Source organism: Solea senegalensis, linkage group LG5 (genome assembly GCF_019176455.1).
Source record: "Solea senegalensis isolate Sse05_10M linkage group LG5, IFAPA_SoseM_1, whole genome shotgun sequence".
Classification (NCBI taxonomy): Eukaryota; Metazoa; Chordata; class Actinopteri; order Pleuronectiformes; family Soleidae; genus Solea; species Solea senegalensis.
In genome coordinates, this window is record NC_058025.1 from 3,901,129 (window position 1) to 3,923,473 (window position 22,345).

At 41.0% G+C, this 22,345-nt stretch overlaps 1 protein-coding gene across 10 annotated transcripts in view; it reads right to left on the reverse strand.

Moving 5' to 3' along the window:
- The window catches only part of trpm3 (transient receptor potential cation channel, subfamily M, member 3), a 175,066-nt gene that overhangs the window by 20,943 nt on the left and 131,778 nt on the right, over positions 1-22,345 (reverse strand). For 3 of the 10 annotated variants that reach the window (XM_044025448.1, XM_044025456.1, XM_044025452.1), the window contains exons 10-17: positions 21,283-21,383; positions 21,060-21,194; positions 20,144-20,194; positions 15,529-15,564; positions 15,198-15,338; positions 11,766-11,795; positions 9,006-9,298; positions 4,204-4,432 (exon numbers count right to left, since the gene is read on the reverse strand). In XM_044025448.1, the coding sequence (XP_043881383.1) occupies positions 4,204-4,432; positions 9,006-9,298; positions 11,766-11,795; positions 15,198-15,338; positions 15,529-15,564; positions 20,144-20,194; positions 21,060-21,194; positions 21,283-21,383 (1,016 nt within the window). The remainder of the gene's footprint in view (positions 1-4,203; positions 4,433-9,005; positions 9,299-11,765; positions 11,796-15,197; positions 15,339-15,528; positions 15,565-20,143; positions 20,195-21,059; positions 21,195-21,282; positions 21,384-22,345) is intronic. The other 7 variants (XM_044025450.1, XM_044025447.1, XM_044025454.1 and 4 more) reach the window with 3 other exon arrangements.

Sequence of the window (22,345 nt, forward strand, 5' to 3'; positions counted from 1 at the left end):
ATGAATGGTAAGAAAAAGAAGAAGAAAAGACGGATGATATAAAGAGAATGGTTTCAGTGCGAGAGCACTGGTGCGGTGACCACTGAGAGAAAAAAAACTCTTACAACCACAGTGCATCAATAATGCTGTCATCAATAATGTCAAGAGGAGGAAAATATATCAATAGTTTGTCACTTTTTGATGTTTGAAGAAATCAATGTATTCATCACTGCAAGTCATAGTCATTTATACTCTCCAGTGAGCTCTGTGTTCTGAGTTCCCTCGCAGCCACATTACAGCAACTCACAAAATGTCCACACAACACTTTTTTGACGAAGCTATTTGCTGTAGATCACGAGTCCCTGGAGGCGCTGAATCTTGTTTGGTCAACTTTTGCTTTCCCTTAGTTTTCAGACTTTGGGTTTCTTTCGCTCAACCTGACGAGAACGCTGCGTTGTTTTCCCCAGCTCTCATGCTCTGGACTTGCTCTACATTCCAGTTTGGAGATAATATTCCAAGGTTCAGCAAATAATGACATTGAGCATTAGATTTTCCTGGAATGCCCATTCTTATCAAAAATCATTTGTTTTCTTAGATTTGGTTACTCAGGGAAATATCTCCATTTGAACAACTGGTTAGACTTTACACTTTACATTACCTCTCTAAAATAATCTGGACATCCTGATTATAATCTGGCAATCAGCATGTCCATGTGGCCCCCATTAGGGTTGACAACATGGGTCCCAAGTGAGTTTGTCCGATTCCATCGTAGTGCCCTCCGGGTTGTGGGGCCCATGTTCCTAGAACCATATGGGACCTCATTGCCCACTTCAAACCAAAGCCCACATATGCTTTGTTTCCATTATGGTATGGTTGAATACGGTACCATCAAAACATGCATAAAGGTCAGGTTGGTCCCTTGCAGTGGCTCTGATCAATCCTCCATCTGACCTCGAAATTTCATTGTGCAATTTCGGTTGTATAATGACTATAAAGATCCTTCCCTTCCTTCCTTTAAAGCGCGGGGTCAGGCTTGCGTTTCAACTCAGGACAACACCTTTACTCGGTAGGCCGTTTTCCGATGGCCACGTAGTGTGAGGTCATACTGGTGAGACTCGGTTTGAGGCTGTTTGTCTCAACACGACGTCGAACCTTGAATGAGAATTGACTGCGGGTCGTTGAAGAAACACCGGTCGCAAGGAGGTGAGTTTTTCTGTCACCCGATCAGATGATCGTCTTGGGTGAACCCGGTCTCGCTTGACCCTGACCTTACCCTACCATTTTAGTCTGGAACCCCAAGGGAAGGGAGCCAACGAATGGAATAGTTGGGATTATTTCTAATGGAAACACAAAAAATATCAACCTGAGCCATTCCACTTGGTGGAAACACTGTTTCGGTAATCACTTACTTCTCAGGTAGCCTAGAAAGGGTACTATGTGGACATGAGCTTGAAGTGGGCAAACATGTGTAAGGCCACCATGACAAACCTGCTTGGGTCCCATATTGTCAGCCCAAATATAACCTTTATTGGGCCCACATGGACAAACTAGCTGACAGCTATTGGTCGAGGCAAGGTGTGAAATGGGACAGAGTCTTCCATAGAGCCAGTCTGCTGCTGCTGCTCCGAGGAGTTAGCCAGCCTGACACATCGCCCTGCCTCACTCTGTGTGTGTGTGTGTGTGTGTGTGTGTAAGTTCAGTCGTCCCTTCAGCTAAAGTCCCCAGAGCAGCTCTTCATTAAAAATAACCCTAACCTCTGTGATGTGACCAGCTGCCTCCTATCGCCCCACTGCCAGGCCCCCTGGAAAACCCATGTGAGCAGAATTTGCACACAAAAGAAAAAATCTCCCAGTGACTCAAAAGCATGTTCATGACATCAGTAAAATATGTGGGACACAAATTCAAGTTTTTTTCCGCGGTAATTAAGGTCAGTTCTTCTGTCCCCTCTGGCATAAGAAACAGCTTTGTGGGCTAACACTAATGAAGCTGAGGAGGAAGTTCAGACAGGCGGGTCACGTCGATGTGAGTCCTGGGCTCCTGCAAATCGACAAGGTGAAGTATTTTTACCTGTCAGAGGTGATCTGTCAACTTTTCACAGCTGAGCGCTCCTTCTCCACATGAGTCAATGTGACCACAGCACAGAAATAACCAGTTCAGATACTGTGTCTCCCCCTGAAGCTTGTGTTTGGACTTCTAATTGAAACTCTGACTGAACGTTATAATAGTTTTGGATCTTTCATTTGTTTTTTAGCGTTGTTTTGTTTTAAAATGAGTTAGTTTGAATTCGTTTTCAGAGCGAGTTTATTTAGTTTTTTAGTTTTTTGTAATATGGAGTATTTGCCAGGTGCAAGATTCAAAAAGGTCATAATAAGTATTGTGTCATAAAAACCTAGCAAAAGAGGACATTTTTAGCTAGTTTTTTTGAAAACTGTCTTTTAGTCTTATTCTAGTTAACAATTTTTTTTTGGCTATTTCTTTATTTTAAAATATAATAACCTTGGACTGAAGGAGGTGCTTTTATATGTATGATGAGCTAATGTTGTTGTTACCTCTGCTTAGAGATATACTATGTTATTTTAAAATATAATAACTTAAATAAATAAAAATATAAATATAATAAAAAAGTCAAACAAATACTTTACATTTTCTACATGCTACATCTACAAGCTCCTACACTTCAGTTGTGCATGTGATGCTATTGTCTATAAAACAAAAGTGTCTTGATATCATTGTGGACCAGTGACAGTTTTATACAATACAAGTTTTCTGGGCAAAAACTGGGGTTTTTGTTCCAGACACAGTGGAGAATAGTTGAAGGGAAGTGAGAACTATGGTGAGACTGTGTATGTCCATCATCCTTTGTGCCTTTAAGGATCTGGTGGAACACAAAATTCTGGATTTCAGTGTTAGTGGTGAATGAGAGCAGAGCACGAGTGAACTGTAGGAGAGAAGATTATGGAAATGTTTATATCTCATGAGGCCAGGTCAACACTGGATGTGTGTGTTTGGCATCATGGAGCAATTTCCTTTTCATTGTGACTAACTTTCATGGATTTGAGCAGCCACACTGTGTCAGTTTTCAAAATAAAAGTCCCATGTGATTCACAGCTAACATAGACAGTGAAAAATGATCTTTCAGCACAGATGGAACTTCTGTAACTGTCGCAAATGTCAACATTAAAGCGTTTCAGATCTCTGAATCCATTCATTTTTTTACCTCTAACAATATAACAAAGTAGCACAGAGGGACGTGTCCTCGAGTACAGAAGAGTATTTTGAGTATAATAACTTGTATTTTATGATCATTTCCAAGGGAAATAGAACTGCATTTTAGCTTCCTGTGTCAAAAAATGAGGAAGGACAGAATGTGATGACCAAAAAAACCCCAAAAACCCAAACATGCGGACACTGTCAGACTCGTGACCTTCGCATCCGACAGCATGAGTAATATGAGAGGCCATTTGGCAATTTATCACTCCGGAAAGATTTTAGAAGATGTGTGTGAAAAAAAATACATTCAGGCCAAAAGTCTTTAAAGGAAGCGATTCCTGCAAGAGCGTGCTTAACAATAAAATCTCCCATTTTCTCACACCAAACTTGATTTATGATTTTAATCAATTTCTTTCCTTCTTAAAACAAACTATAAATTGCAAACAAAAAATATTCAAACAAGTTGTGCTTGTATTTCCATGACTGGAAACAAGCACATATTGTAAACAACAGCAAAAATAAAACTTTTCCTCTGGCTTCAAACTATTTCCCAAACTCCGGGGATCTTATTTTAATTATTATTTTAGTGTCGGCGTTGGAAGTTTTAAAAGAAACCGATTTTCATTAAAAACAAATCCACCTAAACTAGAAATACCAAATAGACGATAAAATAGATTTACCACCCAGCCCTAATTCCTCCCCTAGTTCCGCAGTACAGCATGAGAGCTCTAGAACTTTCTGTAGTGGAGAATAAAGAATTCAGGTTTAGTAAAATCCTGTCTCAGACAAACTTTAGTCAAACTCTATATAAAGAGACAGAGAACCTCAAGCGATGAGGGTTTGTGGACTTCACCAGCTCCTCGCAGCTTTAATACTATCACACTGTCGCAATAAATATTGTAGAACTGATGTGTCATCACATTATTATCATATGAGAGGGTTTGTTGCATTCCTATTTTCAAACACATGCAGACTTGTAAAACTTCTCCTCAGTTAAAGTATCTGTATCGTTACCTTCAGACCGGAGTTCTTCCGCATCCGCAGACGTCCCATCCACATGTCGGTGAGGAGCATCTGGCTGCAGGTGTGAGCGATGAAGTCCCGGTGTTTGGCCGCTACCGCCAGCTGCAGGCAGGTGGCGTTGCTCCAGTTCTTCAGCTCGTAGGTCAGCAGCTTCATGGCCATCTGCTCGTCCTGCTTATAAGACTGGTCGAGGAGTTCCACCGCCAGCTGGGCAAACTCTCTGAAAGGTGACGCAGACACAGACACAGACACAGGGATGGTCACACACTTTGTTCAAACATGACAAATCCACAGGAGAAAAGATATTCATATGACACAGCACTATATCAACACAGTACCTAGGCAGTAATTACTGGATATCTGTTTAAAATGGTGCTTTTATTTGATTATGATGATAATGAATTATGAGTCAGATACACTGCCCGGCCAAAAAAAGGCCACTCAATTATCTGTTGGACCACATTTAGCTTTGATTTAGAGCTGCAAATGACAATTATTTTCTCGATTGATCATGTATTTGTTTGTTCATTTTCAGTTTTAATGATTTCTTTTGTCAAATGGAGCAAAGAAACCAGAACATATTCACATTTAAGAAGCTGAAAAATCCGTAAGCATCATTTAATATTTAAACAAAAGACTCTGAAACTGTATAATCGATTATGAAAATAGTTGATAAATCGATTAATAGCCCTACTTTGATTAAAACATGCATTCACCATGGTGTTTCTTTAGATAAACAGTTGTATTCACGTCTGGCCAACATATCTTGAATTTATGATGGGAGAGATGGTCAGTTGTCTTCTCCAGCTCATCCCAAAGATTCTCAATGAGGTCCTTTCACAGTTTGAGCCACATTAATCCAGGCATAAAGTCACCTGGAACTCACTAGTATGATAACACAGTTGAACCTGGACCAAATGAAACAACCTAATATCATAAACACTGCGCTGACAGTCTATGAACAACAAACATGTCTCAAATGTTCTCTCAAATGACTCAAACATGCACTCTGGACTACTCATCCAAATGGATTGTACCTATTTGACTATGCTTAATTACTTATTGATGCCTGTGTTTTCTGGGACATGTTGAAATGTTATAACTAGGACGCTACAGGACTCTGAGTTTGACTTTATTTATAGGGCTGTAATGATTAATCCATGATTACATCAATCACCACGTGATCAAATTATCCATCCGAGTGACGTTCTTGTGGTTTTTCTGCTTCTTGAACATGGATATTTTCTGGTTACTTTGCTCTACGTAACAATGAAATCATTGAAACTGAATCCTTTTCGATGAGAACATCATCATTTTGAGTTTGGGAAAGACAAATCAACATCTTTCAACATTTTACAATCTAATAATGCCACAGATTAATCGATTATGAAAATAATCGGAAAGATTTAGGTTGTTTTTTTTTGCCAGCCAGTGCCAGTATGAGGCAGGGTGACAATGTAGTATAGTAGTATAGTATAGTAAATTCTATTTAAAGCTTGAGCCACTAAACCAGGATTTACAGCTTGATATAGATCACAGATCAAGACATACTTTATTGCACAAAATATGCTTCCGTATATTTCCTAATATTTCTGCTGTTTTCACTTGTGTCTGCAAAGCCATCAGTCCTGTGCATTTTAATGTGTAAAACAAAGCATTAACTCTGCTGGGGTTTGACGGATGATTATTATTATCATCATTGCAAAGGAGGGTAATCATACATTATCTGTGAGCGTATTACGCTTTTTGACTTTTACAGAGATTCATAAATCAAAGGATGAAATAAAAGCCAAACAGCCTTTGTAGTTAACGGTGAGTATCATCACACATAAGTTTTATAAAAAGTGCAGACTCACGTTTATACGAGGGTGGGCTGAAAAGTTCACAGGCTGACAAAGAGGGTAATTAAATTCAACCTTTGAAAACGAGTTCTAGCGACGTTTTTGTGAAAATGGGAAGAAATTTGGAACCGTGGTGTCACCCAACATCTGCAGGGAAAGGGGTTAGCACCCAAGGACCTTCACGCTGACATGGCTGCTACATCAGGGGATGATGCTCCAGCTTTGTCAACGGTGTAATAACGGGCAGGTGAATTCATGACAGGTAGAGAGAGAGCCTTGAGTGCTAGACACCCTGCCACAGCCGCCCTCCAAGGAAACATTGATCGTGTTGCACCTGCAGCTGGTTTTCTTGAACGTTTCCTGACCCAGGGTGAGAGTCGGGTTCACCACTTTGATCCACAGACAAAAAGGTCGTCCACGCAGCGGAAATATCTGCTGCTGACGACTTTTGATAATCAGGATAAGTGCTTCTATACTAAGGGCATGCTCTCCTAAAGGCTTATGTTACCCCTCGACGACTCTGTTCATCAAAGGATTGCCGCCTGGCGGTGCCAACATCCCGCACAAGACAATCCAGACTCATGTGTCGTTCCACGCTGGTGGAATGACCTACTGAGCCCTACCAGAACAGGGGGCGTCCCCGTCTATCTTCAAGAATGGCCGTGTCAGCAAGATATGGAGTGTATTTGTACGACGACAACGAACAACAACAACATCAAAAAACAGAGACAACAGCACAACGGGCAATAGTGGACATCCAGCAGCTTGTTTCTGAGGCTGCTTGTCTCAACGAGACATCAAGTTTTGAATGAGAATAGACTCCAGACACTGAAGACGCTTTTCTGTCGCCCAACAAGTTGACTGTTGCAGGTCAAGCTCCACCCGTACCGTACCATTACTCTGATACCCCAAGGGAAGGGTACCTAAAAATGGAACGTTGGGGCTATTTATTTAGGTACTTTTCCTAATGGAAGCGCGAAAAATATGTACCGTACCCTACAGTTCCCCTCTGTAGAAACATGGCACAATCAAGGGAAGAAATACGTAGACCGCAGGGGAGACTATGTTTAAAATAATAAACCACATTATTGTTAGCTTAGGGATTTTCCAGCCCACCTTTCTACCCAATCTAAAAAGTCTAGAGTCTATGGGAAAAAAGAGTCTACTTGTAACATGATTTCTAACGTATCTGTTCTATAACGTGTTGCTTCTCAAATTACATTTACATTCTCCTACATATGCAGCAACAGGGCGCCTGCATGTTGTTTGCAAGAAAGAGCCTTTAAAGATTTTTGAGGCTTCCCACTGGAATGTATTACTGTATCTGCATCACCCACACATTATAAATAACACCAGTGAAAACAAGTATCCCTCGAGTGTCTATAAATACACTCACACATGCACGCAACACATTTACAACGCCCCAATCACAAATTATGTAAATATTACTGAAAAAAAAAAAATGTATGTGGATAAAAAGTGATGTGAAGGAACTCGAGCAGATCCTCAGAGGACGCTGAGCTCAGAATAAGCCGGCTCGCAGGCTCTCCTTTGAAACTCTGGTGTTTGGGCCTCACATCAGCTGTCGTATCAGAATCATTTCCCCTCTAATTAACTGATATTTCCGTCGTCAGCAGTTTTAAGCTCTAGGTGACTCCATTCATCTTAAACTGTAGATCCTTCACTAATGATGATGTATTACTCTATCTTACTAGATTCTTGTATGCATGTCACTTAGATCCTGTGGGGAAAACCTGAAACAGGTTATATTAAGTGTGTTTACAGTTTACAGACACTCGTCAAACCTTACTTATATTAGAAGCCTAAAAAAAAGCTCAGATAGAGCCACAAATAGGACCAGGACTGTTGTGACTGATCTCACTGTTCATGCTTTAAAATGCTTCCATTTGATGGATAATGTTGCCTTTCTTTATTTACAGAATTTTCCTTGTTTTTGTTTGCCCAGTGACATTCCCGGGGCGGCACACAGTAGGTGTGAGGTATCATGATAGATGGATTGAGACAAGGTGGAACCACAACAGCTACACCAGTACTAGTAAAGCATGACGGCTACACACAGTTGGAAGATAATGCCAAGAAGTGCCCATGAAAAGTTTTAGAAATGGATTCTACGGCTAAAAATAAACCAGGGCGTTCAGTAGGGGCTGCAAGATTGACTGATGTTCAAATTCTGTGCTCTGCCAGTGGAATACAAAGCAAATCAAGCACTCCTTTAACTGCCTGCATTTGCCACTCACAGCTGCTGCTGTTCCTGCTCTACGCAGCTCCAATGTTCCTTTCTGGATGAATAAAACCTGCCCCACACAAGAGGAACAAACTTTGTAACCGATTAAAACCAATGATTTAATCCTGAGAAAGCGCAGACGAGACGATCCAGTCAAGACACAGATCAACACACCTCAAACCATTTCAGGGAGGAGAATCAAGGGATTTGGGATCTCACAGAATCTCGCGTGATTTAACGTGACTTCATAATATAAACAGAGATGGAGATGGACCGTCTGCTTCGTCAGTTAAAAAAATTGGAGGAAGTCATGGATGAGAATATGGAATAACCGGATTCCGGTTATAAACAAAATTACGAAACATCCATTTCCCGGTCAACTCGCTCTCATTGGTTATTGGGAGTTCTGCTCACGCCCCCAATCACTGTTCAGTCGTAAAAATCAAACAGGTTTAATACGATTTGAAAAGACTCTGAGACGTCTGATGGCGTTAAAATCACGTCTGTTAATCCCTCACACTATGGGATAATTTGGCCAGATAATCTGTTCAAATCAACCTAAAATCGGAAGGCACCCACGATTGTCGGAAAGGCCAGAGCGGGACCAAAATCTGGCCAATTATCCTCTAGTGTGGGGCGGGGCTTAAAACACTATAAAAAGACTGATATACAACACATAAGACACTTCACACAGGACAGCCACCCACCTGGAGTTGTGGTTCAGTTCCTGTGAAATGTCGTCCACCATGTCGTTCTCGGAGGCCTCGTGAGCCATGGCCTTACAGAGCTTACAGGCGACCAGGGCCTTGGCCATGGCCTCCTCGCCGTGCTGCCAAAAGAACAGCGCCATCTTCTGGCGTTTCATGAGCACGGCCCACACCATCAGCTCGTGGAAGGGGAAAGGGAAGTGGTTGATTTCCGGATCATCCAAATCGATGTCCACCTCCTCCTCCCGTTTGCGCGTGGTCTTCTGGCGTCCTCTGCGGATCGGCATGTCGTCCTGGTGGAGATCCGAGTGAGTGGGGTGGAGGAAAAGACTCATCAATGCAGGGATTATCGAGGAGAATATGTGTGTTTCATATCAGACTTTACACGATTAACAAAACACTAGAGGCGCAGCACTGAGTGTCTCCAGGTTTTCTCACACCGTCTCTGCAGAGATTGAGTTAGTGTCTGAACGGCGTCATCAGAGGAGCATTGATCTCCAATAATTTCACATTTAAACAGCCGAGGACGACGGAAATAACCTTCAGTGCTGCTTACAATAAGAGATTATCTGCACAAAGAACGATACCACAGTGCTGCACTACCACTGCAGTAAATTATTCAGACTGTGGAACATCTCTTGATATAATTTTGAGTTGATCAGTTTACTGCAATAAGAAATTATTTGAAAACCATGCGTTTGATAACAGCATTAACTGGTTAAATCAAGGGATTTAACGGGATTGTGACTATCACGATACCGCAAGAACAAAAGTGTCTACCTGACCTAATCTAATGATAAACGTAGTTTTGTTTACATGCTTGCCCTCCATCTTTTGCACTCTACTTGTTGCCTCTACAGCTCTAGTCTCACTAAAAGTGGCGTGCGTTCGTTTTTTAGCACCTTTCAAATCTGACGTGTTGAAGCATTTTCCACGTGAAAGGAAAAAAGGTGACGGACAAAGGAATAACAATATGTCAAGATCAAATTATCTAGGATTCAATGAACATCTAGTCTGGTCAACGGTTCAGTAGCAGATGTGCAATATAATCTTAGAATTACAACACAATATTCCATTATGAAATCGCAAATTAAGATGTTTGTGAGGATATTTCACAGAATTTAAAGGTAAAAGTGCTTGTTGTCTTGTTTTGATATGGAATCAAGGTGAACTTCACAATAAAAACACATTTATGACAGAAAATAAATGTCAAAAACAGAGATTAATGTAAAGTTAAGTTAATAACAACGTGGACAACTGTAATCAAAACACCAAAAGCTTACATATATAAATGTATATACAGTAAAGAGAAGAAAAGGAAAGAACGGAACAGAAAACAATAGAATAGAAAAAGAGTAAAACGTGAAAAGTAAATAGTAAAAATTAGAGCAGTTCTCGTGATCGTCTGTGGTTTGGTCACTTTGTTAAATATTCTCTCTATATTCTATGACCTCACGTGCTGTGTTTTTATTATGACATGATATTAAGTGGTGGGCCACATGTGTCCCGCGCGCCACCACTTTGACACCTCTGACCTACATATAGGGGAATAAGAGTAATATGAGAAGCCACTCTGTGTGTTGTCATCCAGAGTGATGTTGACATGTTAAGATGATGTCGTGTGAGAAGAAAAGCTTTTTACAATTCCACTTCATCTAAATGTGAGAGAGTTCAGGAGATCACAGCACACACTGAGAATAGAAAACCAAACATCTGCTCAAGTATGAAGGATGGATTCAGGGGATTATTATTATTATTATTATTATTATTGTTATCGTGGACAAACTTAAGACAAACGATTCTTAAAGACCATTATCATATACAGTATGTATATTTATTTAGTTTTTTCCCTCACATTCCTCCAGCTGGTTCAAAATTTCAGCTGCGTCATTATTAAAAACGGCCCTCGGTGCAAACACATCAGCACTGCAGCACATATGAACTGCATCGTTTATTTTGGAGCGGATATTTTAAGATTTTACTCTTTGCTTTGAAAGCCATTAATGCTTTTCCTCTGTCACCACTGTGTAATTGCTCTGTGCACATAATGGCAATAAAGTCCTTGAATTTTGACATTGATTGATTGATTTAAGCTTTTATTTTGTCTCCTTTTGCTAATTCTTGCAAAACAACTGCTTTTTCTTTTCTTTGGTTAATCAGTTTATTATTTATCGATACTGAATTATTTAGATGTTTTACTCTATGTTCTTGTTACTGCACCAATATAGATGTCTACTTTCTGATATTATAATTACAATGCTTTTTTTTTTTATATTGTTACATCCCTGTTTGAATACTAAACTGGTTTACAGAAAAAGGATAATTTGTATTTAACGAGCACAAAACCAAGAGAGAAGAAACACCAACACTGAGACAGATGAAAAGAAAGGAAACAGAGAGCGACACACACACACACTCTCACGTTAGATATAAACTCCTGTGAGAAAACTGGAGACACACGCTGTGATAAAAGGTTTACGATGTACAAACGTCCTGGTGTGGACGCCGTGGACACACGTGTGTGTGATGTAACCTCGTCGTATTGATCCAGCTAAATATAACCAGGATGCTATATATATTCATTTTGACTCATTAGACACTTTTTTCCACTTCATGAATCTGGAGAAACTAAATAAATAAAATACGCCTCAAGGTCTTTCTGTAAAGTCAACCTACAGTGTGTTACGTTAATGTTACAGACGAGGGAGCGGAGCGGTGCAGGAGTGACCGAATAACAACCTTGAAGAGATCAACACTCACCTCCATCCCCAGGAGTTTCAGGGCTTTGGGCTAGAAAAGCAACAAACAAACAAACAAACAGACAAGGCCAGGTTGCTGCGTTCATGGAGCAATTTACTTTATGGGCACAGCACATTGATTAGAATGGAAGCGATTTGCAACGGCTACCGTTCCGCCCATACATGGTTTTGTTTAAAGGTCCAGTGTAAGAATGGGTGACATTTAACTGCTGCTCTCAAACATCATGTTCCCAAGAGTGTCAGGGAACTACGGTGGCCTTTAAGTACTAAAAAGGATGTTTGTTTTTTTGTATTTTTCTGCTGGTTTGTCCATGTGGGTTGCCGTAGAAACACGGCAGTACATGATAGCGGGCCTCTGTAAAGGCTGATTCTAAGGCTATAAAAGCAAAACGATTTTTACTGTGAATCAATTATACACTTGTGCTGTGTTTCTCTCATGGTGTGGTTCGGTTTGGTCCAGTAGGGTATGGTTTGGAATGGGTCAGACCTTTTTTCCCCCTGCTCAGTTTAAACAAGACATAAAACTTTGCATGAGAATAGACTGCAGGCGTTTGCCTCGCTAAATGGCGTAATCACCTCATTTGCATAATATGCCCTGTGTATGTCAGTGTAATGGACGCTGTAGGAGACAGGACTAGAAAAAAAGGGAATAGAACTACAAAATCATTCTAGATTCTTGTTTTATTTCTTTTTTTATGTCAAAATTTAAACACCTCCTCCTATCTCTGAGCCCCGAAAAAGACGCTCTGGTGGAGTTATGCAGATTTTTCTTAACTTTATTTTTTAATTGAATTCAATTTAATTTTTTTTAATACAGTGATTTGATTAAGACAAAGACAATGTTACATTTAAGGATCAGCCACCGGTGGCTTAGCAGAGGAGTGAACATCTGCTCTGACTGCAGCTGGAAGAGGCTGCAACGTGAGGAGTGAGTGGTTTTGTGACGGGGGAGGGGCTCACGACAGCATCTGCTGATACGTGCTTTCACATCAGAGTCTCCAAAAGTCTCCAAAAAAAAGTCCCTAGATTTGGAAAAGAGTCACCAGATAAAGGCAATAAATCGGCGACAAAGTCACTGATTGTGTTTCTGTCGTTGTACTGGACCATTTTCCTCTGGTGCAGAAAAATGGAACATTAGGGCTTATTTTTTCTGTCCTATTCCTGACGCCATACTGTACCAAACCGAACTGACATTATTTCCAGTCATGTATATTCAATTTCTGAGTGACAGGAGTTTTTGCTGGTGTGACTGACATATCATATTATACATACAGCACACGCTCCTGTATGTGTGCACTCTGTACATTAGTGTGCATGTATCGTGAAAGCGGGGCATGTGTGAATTATGCATTCATGGTAAAAATAGCCCAGGTCTCCTGTGGGGATTTTGATTCCTGCATCTATTTCAAGGCTTTATTCTTGGCTAACATGTGTGTGTGTGTGTGTGTGTGTGTGTGTGTGTGTGTGTGTGACTGCACGTGACTCATTTCATCAGGAAAATCACAGTTAAATTGGAGCTGAGCCTCTTTGTTCAGCCTCTGTGCCATTTTTTTTTTTTTTCATTATTATCTATGTCTTTCCAGCTGCGTTGTTGCGTCCATGGCAGACGCACAGTGAGATAAACAGGCACATGAAAACACACACACACACATATGAACCATGAAGCAGAAATATGATGTTCCACACACACACACACACACACAGCTGTGTTTGTGTGTGTTTTCATAACACTTGTGGTGGTGAGTGGAGTTCTGAGGCACTTTAACATGAACATATGTGTGTGTGTGTGTTTCCAGTGAATATCAAACACACACACACGAGTGTGTATGAAGCAGAATTACAGTATTAAGCTTCTCCACTCGGGTTGAAAGTGTTCTATCTCATGAGTAAGTTGCAGTGGATTGTGCTTGGGGAAACTCTTACAATAACAGAATTGTGGTGAATCTATATTATTGGAATAATCGTTAATGGAGAAAATTTGTTTGTGTTGTTTTTGTTTGTTTGACACTTAAGTAATGTAATTGTAAACATTTTGATGACTTAATTATAATGACTGTACTTGTGGTAGTAGTTGTGTGTTCTTGGTGTGAACACTCTGAGTAGTCTCATGTTCTGTTTCCTGTTTTATTTTGAAATAATTACCATTGCCTCTCATGTCAGCGTCTGCTTCCTGTTGAGTTTCCCTCCTCTGTGATTACTTTCCTGTGTCTGTTGACCAGTATTTAAGATCAGTTACGAGTTACTTTTGACCTCTTTTGTATTTTTTTGTTACAGACTGTTGTCGAGTCGTGCTTTTGAGTCCACAACCAGTGTTTGTTCAGCCTGACACTCGGTGCACATCATGTATATCAAACTATGACATTTGTATTGTCTGTATGTGTCCAAGACAAATTTCCTTTGGGACAATAAAGTCTATCTTATCTTAATCTTATCTTATAATTGTGACAGGGAATGTTTGTGTATATTCTTGGATTTATAATGAAGAGCATGTATAAATGTCCTGCTGCTTCATGTTTGAAGAAGAAAAAGACTATGAGGACGACACTTGTCTTTGACCTCAGTGAAATTAAAGACAAATAAACTTTTCTATATGTTTTATTTCAATGTATGGGTTTCTAATTGGGGGCAATGAAGCAGAGATACTGCATGTATACATACAGTACAGTACAGTGAGTCAGATACTGGTCAAAATCACTGGATTGGAAATCAATAATATGAAAATTTGAAATCACTAGTTGAACAAATGTGCTTGGTAATTTTAAAGAAGAAAAAGTGATATTGAGCCATTCCTTGCTATGTGAAAATTCTCCTTTGACTGCTTCATATACTTCTATATCTACTGTATAAAAGAACGATTTATTTATTTTGGGCTCCACAGATCTTTTCAGTCCAGGCAATTTCAGTAAAGAGAAGTCTGAAGTAAAATCAATAAAAACCACAAAAAAACATGTCTGTGCTTCACAAACTCAAAATACATCATTTTAAAAAGACACTCCAGTGTTTCAGGCACTTTCTGCTCATTCTTTCATGTCTCAGTGTATTTGTATAATCTACTATAGATGGAGATAACTATAGTATAGATACAGTAAACTTTGATAACAGTCTCATTTTTATTTATGCTTCATTTAATGACAATATTCAATAAACATTAAGTGGGTAAAAGAGCCAAAAACTAAACACAACCTCAGAAGACACCATACCTTCACTGGTGTGGCTCCTAAACTGTGGTATTCACACCCTTTATGTTGTTGATTGTATTTGTTTTTGTTGTACGGCTGTCTTTTAACTCATTTTATTTGTTTTTAAACATTTTTTAACATGTATTGCCTTGTGTGAGCTTTCACGTCTTTTTTATTATTTATTCAAGTGCTTGACAAATAAAGTTGGATTGGCTCGGGAACATAACTTCTCAGACGTGGAATCATCCACTTACCCTCTTGGGTCCAAACAGATTGTGGTACAGAGTTCTGAATCTCTTTCTGGTGTAGTTACATCGATATGCTCCGCCCATGAGGTATTCAATGACCAGTCCAATGTCGATGAGACTAATGCGATAGTCCGGCGGCAGATTTCCCTACAAAACCAGACACCGTTAACAAAGCAACAACACAAAACCAACGGCTGATAAATAAATCAACGCAGGTAAAGAAGAGGGAATCATCACACAGTCAGACACACTCAAACTACAAAATATCCATATAAAAACTCTATTTTGTTTCTTTTTTTTTTTGGCTATAAAAGAAAAACTTGATTATCGGATTCACCTTGAAGTAGATCCAACTGAACCCTGGATATTCTCGCTTGGAAAAAACACACAGTGTCAGTGAGTAAACCGCACGATAAGCAAGAGCAGAGGGGAAATGAGGTGCACACAGACAGCAAAGCTCTCTCTTCCAGCCTCGTTATCGAATCGAAGATCGAATTTAAACCCAAAAACTGCTCAGTGGTTCAGATTATCCTTGAGCTGTAACTTCTCTTGGATTGAATCAAAAAGCTGACAATTAGGACTGAATAAATAAAATCAGGTGCTCAGAGAATATGTTGTTTTATTTGAGGACAATTAAAAACATTTGCATTTAGGGACGTGATGACATCTTCTCAGTGAGGTTTAAGGCACTCGTGAAGACAGGAAAAGAGAGTGAAAGCATTAAAGACTAATTAGCATGGAAGAAGAGGGGGGAAATAGCATGGAAATACAGACACACACACACACACAGGACACAGACAGCTATTAACGCTGGAGGGGAGGATCATTAATGGGATGAAAGTCTGTTTACGTGAAGACTAAAACCGTGTCAACACTCGCTGCTCTTCCTCCTCCTCCTCCTCGTGCCCTCAGTATCAGACCATCAGTCATTATCCTGACCCCCACTGCTACCTTCAAATGTACCAATTAGCTGACATGTCTTTTAACATCTGCCCCGCTGACATCTGCACCACCCTGCTGCAATCACATGGGAGAGTCTAGGAAATCTCATTCTTGCCACAGCGACGGCTGCTGGACTTTGAAACGTGTTAGTGATGCAAACAAACAACTAGGAAAAGATAAATATGTAAAACTCAAATGCTACAATAGTTTTTTTTTATTCAAAGTGTATATATGTACAAATGAAAATGTTCTAGGTTGCAGAGCAAATAACAAATGACAAGCAGCTGTTTGTCTACACACTTCCCTCACAAAATCCACACAGGACTCCACCAGAGAAGCCGAGCTTCCATGTGAGTGACCTATTCTATGTAGTCCCATAGAGCAGTGTTTCTTAAATCCTGGTCCTGGAGACCCACTGCCCTGCATGTTTTAGAAGTTTCCCCTGCTCCATCATGCCTGATGAAGAGTCAGCTCATCAACAAGCTCTGCAAAAGCCTTTTAACATCTAAAACATGCAGGGCAGTGGGTCTCCAGGACCAGGATTTTAAGTGGTTTCAATGCGGAGGCTGCTACGGGAAAACGGAAATCATGTAAACAGCTGATTCTGCACAAACTAGTGCTAGTTGTAGCGCACGTTTAGTATTGAAATGTAAATACGACACAGTACATATTTGACTTTGACTTCACAGTTCGAAGAGTTCCTCCAATCATCATGCAGAAGCCCAGTGTCCGCCCACTGTTCCATTGACTCCCAGAGAAGCAGAGCTTCCGTGGAAGTGACGTTTTTGACAGCATTTGTCCAATCAACCTATTCTGTGTGGCCCCATAGAGCAGTGTTTCTCAATTCTTTTAACCTACTGCCTTGTCTCTTGGTAAATGGTAACCCAGACATGTCCAAAGTCCGGCCCGCATTCAGATTTTGTACGGCCTGCAGCTTCGGTTTTATGTATTATTTACGGCCAGCGACGAACTGTCACAGAAAATCGGCCCTGGTCACATGTCATCGCCATTAGCTCAGTTAGGAAAAGACTTAGAAACCAAGATGCCGGATTTGCCACCTAGCCATGACATATGCCACCTTAATCACTCCTGCGTGGCTTTGATTTGTTTACATGGCCATTTAAAAATGATAATTGTGACAATGAAGGTAAAATGATTATAAAACAGTGCATTTGTATGTAACTTTGACTGATGAAAAGAAAAGGTCTGAAGGGACTCCACATGATCAAATCTGGCCCTCATTAAAAAAGTGTTTGGACACCACTGTGGTAACCTCTCAGTACCAAACAATTGCGTCTGGGCTGTATTATTCATACACCCAGAAAGATAATTGGAATACAGCAGCAATCCATGTCAGAAATTTGGAGCAGACAATTAGTGAGAAAGACAAGGTCGACTTTAGTCAGCAATGACCGTCCTCTATCGGAGGAATTTGACGGCGGTGCCTGCTATCGAGGGCAAAGTTCAATGGATACAAGTTTTATTTTGGCCCAGGTGCAATTAATGCACTTGATCAATCAGCCAAATCCTCCGTGACACTTTTCAGTGGATTTTATTTCAACAAACACTTCTTGGAGGCTGAATGTTGTCTGCTTTGATGTTCTGTCTTGTGTCCTTGTCTTGTGTCTTTTTTAACCACTGCTGCAAACCAAATTTCCCCCGTCGAGGGACAATAAGATGGACGGAAGCAACAGCAACTTTGTGCTAGTAAAGCAAGACGACCGCAAACAGGTGAAATCATAAACGTGAATTCTACTGTCAATCAGCAGTTTGACAGGATCTTCTTGTCCCCGCCCGGCCCCCGCTCTGCTGCTGTATACACACAAACGCTCCCTCAGTCAGGTCTGATATGATAGTTTTGCTTGAAAGGGCCTGTTTTCAGATGACAGACGCAGCATTCAAACAATTTTACATCATTTCTGTTTACTAAAAACCAAACAGAGGCAGAATAATAACATAAACAACAACAAAAATCACCAAAGGTTGCGCAAAAGTGTCAAGGTTACTGGTTGTTGTCTTTATGTCGTGCAGCGCTACTCCCAACGGTCGCTCACACCGAAGTGTATTGCTACAAAACCTTTGGTCACAAACCTGCATTGAATTACTTATTCTGCAGGGAAAAACAATTTCCACAGTGTTTTCAGTCTCAGCTTTCACACAGTCTAACGATTGGTCCAGATTAAACCTGCGAGCGGCCTTCAATGGCCCTCACAGCTGTAACACCCTGCAGCTGTCAGTGACACCAGCATGCAGAGAAATGCATGAAAAACACACAGAAAATAAAGAAAACCAGTGATGACACGGTAACCAAACCTGAGGGACAGCACTTACATCTAATTAGCATCATTTCTATCATGACACACAGACATTACACTACACTACGGCAACTACTGACACACAGCTCTGCCACAGGAGGATGGTGACGTTGGGCCATGCACTACACTACACCGTGTGAGCGTAGCATGTTTGTGTTTTGGTGAGTGTTTATAAATGACATGTTCCCTGCACCAGAGTCAGGTTAAACGAGGGCTGATTACAACGTGGAGCCACTTCGGTGACTCAAAGGGAGGGAGAGGGGGATTACGGCATTACTCTAATCAGCACTTTAATTAGTGGATGCTTCTTTGTTTTAACCGTGGTGTGGCTGACCTCGCAATCAGCTCTCGACAGTGGGACGAGCACTAATTGGTGTACAGACATGTCGCGAATGTGAATCGCCTGAAGGCATCGGGACGCTGTTGGACGTGTGTGGTAAAAAAAAAAAAATGAATAAATCAATAAATAATGAGCATAAATAGACAAAGTTGATTTCTTTGGACTTAAAGACGGCGACAACCTACTGAAAGACAATGACACTATTGTATTATCTAAAAATGTAATTAACACAGTCCTGATACAAAAGAAATGTTGTTTTGTTTGTATGTGGAAAAACATAAAATGACTAAAGGTGTAAATAATCATAAAGAAGCAAGAAGACCTGGGTTCACAAGGAACAAGGGTCTTTCTGCATGGAGTTTCCTCCCACAGTCCAAAAACATGCAGATGTGGGGATTAGGTCAATTGGACACTCTAAATTGACCGCAAGCTTGAGAGTGAAGGGTTGTTTGTCTCCATATGTGTCCCCTGTGATGGACTGGGGGACCCGTCCTACTTTTTCACCCTATGTCAGCTGAGGTAGAAGATGGATGGATGAATCGAATTGCTAAAAGTCCAAGGACGAATAAGCAGAGATGATGGGGTTGGGAGATGAATTACTATTGCATGTATACTGTGTATTAATCTGCAGTCAAACTGGCACCACCACACTCTGAGAAACAACTTTACTCTTAGATTTATGAGTGAACTAACCTAGAATAATCCACCTGTTCTCATGCCTCTCTAACCCATGATAGTGCTTTTAAACGGCGTAGTTGAATTACAACCATAGCTCGACTTTACCTGCTTCACCCCGCCTCTACAACGCGCTCCCACAAAATATGAGAAATGCTGAAAACTCACCTTTTTAATAGGTTTGGCTCATATTTACCTATATTCTGTTGCATTTCCAGTAGTTTCTGGTGTGTTCTGTCTGTGTTGATGCATTATTTCTGTATTTATACTGGTTATGATGTTTGTACGGCGAGCTTGAGCTTGAAAGGCGCCCATAAATGAAAAGTATTGTTAATAATACTTTAAATTCCTCGAGTACAAGCTGTGTGTGCGCAACTCGACAACGAGGAACAGAGGAAAACTGCTAAAGGAGTCATGAGAGTGATGAGTCGTGCACAGCTCTACACAGCCACTGCAGCTCCAGCTGAGAGAGGAAAAAAGCTGGCCTCTACTTGCGGTTAACAGCAACTATAGGGCTACCAACAAAACAGTCGAAGCAAACGGAGTGACAACAACGCACACGCTGCCAGAAAGAAGAAAAAGCAACTGAAAACGCTATGTCGTCAAACATGATCTCCTTAAATATACACATTCAAGCCAACATTCCCGTACAGAGAAATGAACGGCAGTGAAGCTCATACCTTTTTCACATCTCTAACGAGGTGGTACAGCGTGTTGGATGGTCCGTGTCTCTGTTGGAGGACAAAATCACAAACACACATTTGTATACCGTTATCAAGACTATAGAACTGTAGGTGGACTTTTTCTCTCCCTGCACAGTTTTGATTTGCATGTGAGATCTTTCTTTTTGCTCCGCGAGATCAAACAAAGAGGCACAGATGTTGGGACGAGGCCTACACGCTGCATACAAATCGATCTTGTGTAATCGCGGAACTCGTTTGACCGCCGGCATCATTACCACACAAAAGACGTGGGTTTGGATTCCGCCGGGCTTCAGTGTTTGTGCTGATGAACCTGAACAAAGACAATTTACAACAAAGACATTCACGTCGCAAGTTTTTAAGCTCGAGGGAGGTGGAAAAGTTTGTCTATTGTTAAAAGGACGGACAAGAAAAGACTGAGGGATTGGCACCAGCGACCCTCATGTGGAGGATTAAGAGGTAGGAGATGAGAAATCACATGACGAGAGGAGGAGTTTTGAGGACCGACTGACCGAGGAAAACCAAATATTACTACAATCATAGATGAAAAGCAGCAAATAAACATGACCATGTATCAGCAGCTACTGGAACTCTTTATTTACATCGCAGGTGGCACTCTGGAGCTCCCTCTAGTGGTACTTGGTTTTCTTCCATATACACACACAGAGATGATAAGTTTGACCTCCTTCATGAACCAACAGAGTCTGGCTGGCGTGACATTAGTCCGATAATCTGAAAGCTGATTGGTTTTTTTAGGTCATTGTACGAGGTTTCGCCAAAAGAAATGTAATAAATGGAGCAAATGATGGAAACACTATTAGTTCACGCCTGTGCATTGATTTTGTATGTGCGGTGTGACCGAGCAACCAACAAAGGTGACAACAACTGTTATTACCGTGTTATAGAGCTCCTCCAGTCTGGAAAGTGTGAGGAAACGGTGCATACTGACGCCATTTTCTATCAGGAGCTTTACAAAGTCCACCCGGTCCAGGACTAAGGCATCGAGCATCGCCTGCTCCAGGGAACCCACCTGAGACACGCGGGGCAGAGACACAGAGTGTGATGACAGATAGATCAGGTGTTTCTTCTGCAGCGTGGGATATCATTGCTCTCCTTACCGGCCACTGCTGTCCATAGATGAAGATCTGACTGCGAGCAATGTCCACTCTGTTCCACGCCAGCGCTAAACTCAGCTGGTCAGGAGCAGAGGCGTTGGCACCTGAGAGAAAGAGAGAGAGAGAGAGGAAGTGTGAACGTTAACGGACGACAACATCGTCCAGACGAACGTTTTTTTTGTTAGTAAGTCGTAGTAAATTCAGAGCAATGGGGGTTGGGTACCTTGCTCAGGGTTACCCAGCCCTTTGACCTGGGCCATGGGCTATCCTTTTTTACCTGATCGTCTCCACTCCCTCCTTCAGTCTTTGTGATTGTGATTGTTTGTCCTTTTTTAAGAGCTGCACAGTTTTGTTTCCCTTGTTTTTTTGTCTGAACATTCTCCACAAGAACGAGAAAAGAATACCGACGCCATGATCGTCTGGGCAGAACTTTTTAAACCTGTGTGGTGTTCGACAACTACAATGTTGTCGTTCCCTATGAGGAGTTGTTCTGCGCTCACTTTGTTCTTGTTCTTGTCACCTCGAGAAAGAAGAACACATTCCTCTGTTCTCGCAGAGTTTTTTTTATTTTTTACCCAGCCTTGCTGTCGGTTTTTATTTTTCCCTTCAGTGTGTGGACCGACCTATTTTGGATTATTAAAGACTCTTTTGTTTGAACTTCCTGACTGCGTCTGTGTGTCTGCATTTTCGGGGTTTCAATCCTGCCTCGCGGCCGCTCTGTTGGTTTTGTTCCACTTGGCGTGTGCGTGTCTGTAAACTGTCTTAGGCCAAAGGCGCTCGCTCATGCTGCTGCTTAGAAAACTGAACATTTCTCAACATTTGCCACCACACACAATGTTTGGTATACCCTGATCACAGCGGTAGGACAAACCTTTCTGTTTTAAAATCAGTTCTAGCTCAGTATTTGTGTTTTATATCTGTGTATATTGATCATTTCTGCACCTCACTCCTCTTCGTCACATCGTCTCTTCCTGATTGTTTAAATACATAATAACCAGCCATTTTTACCATTTTGGTTGCAGTTTAACGACTGCTCTTTGTCTCCCTCTTCCTCTACCAGTGGTAC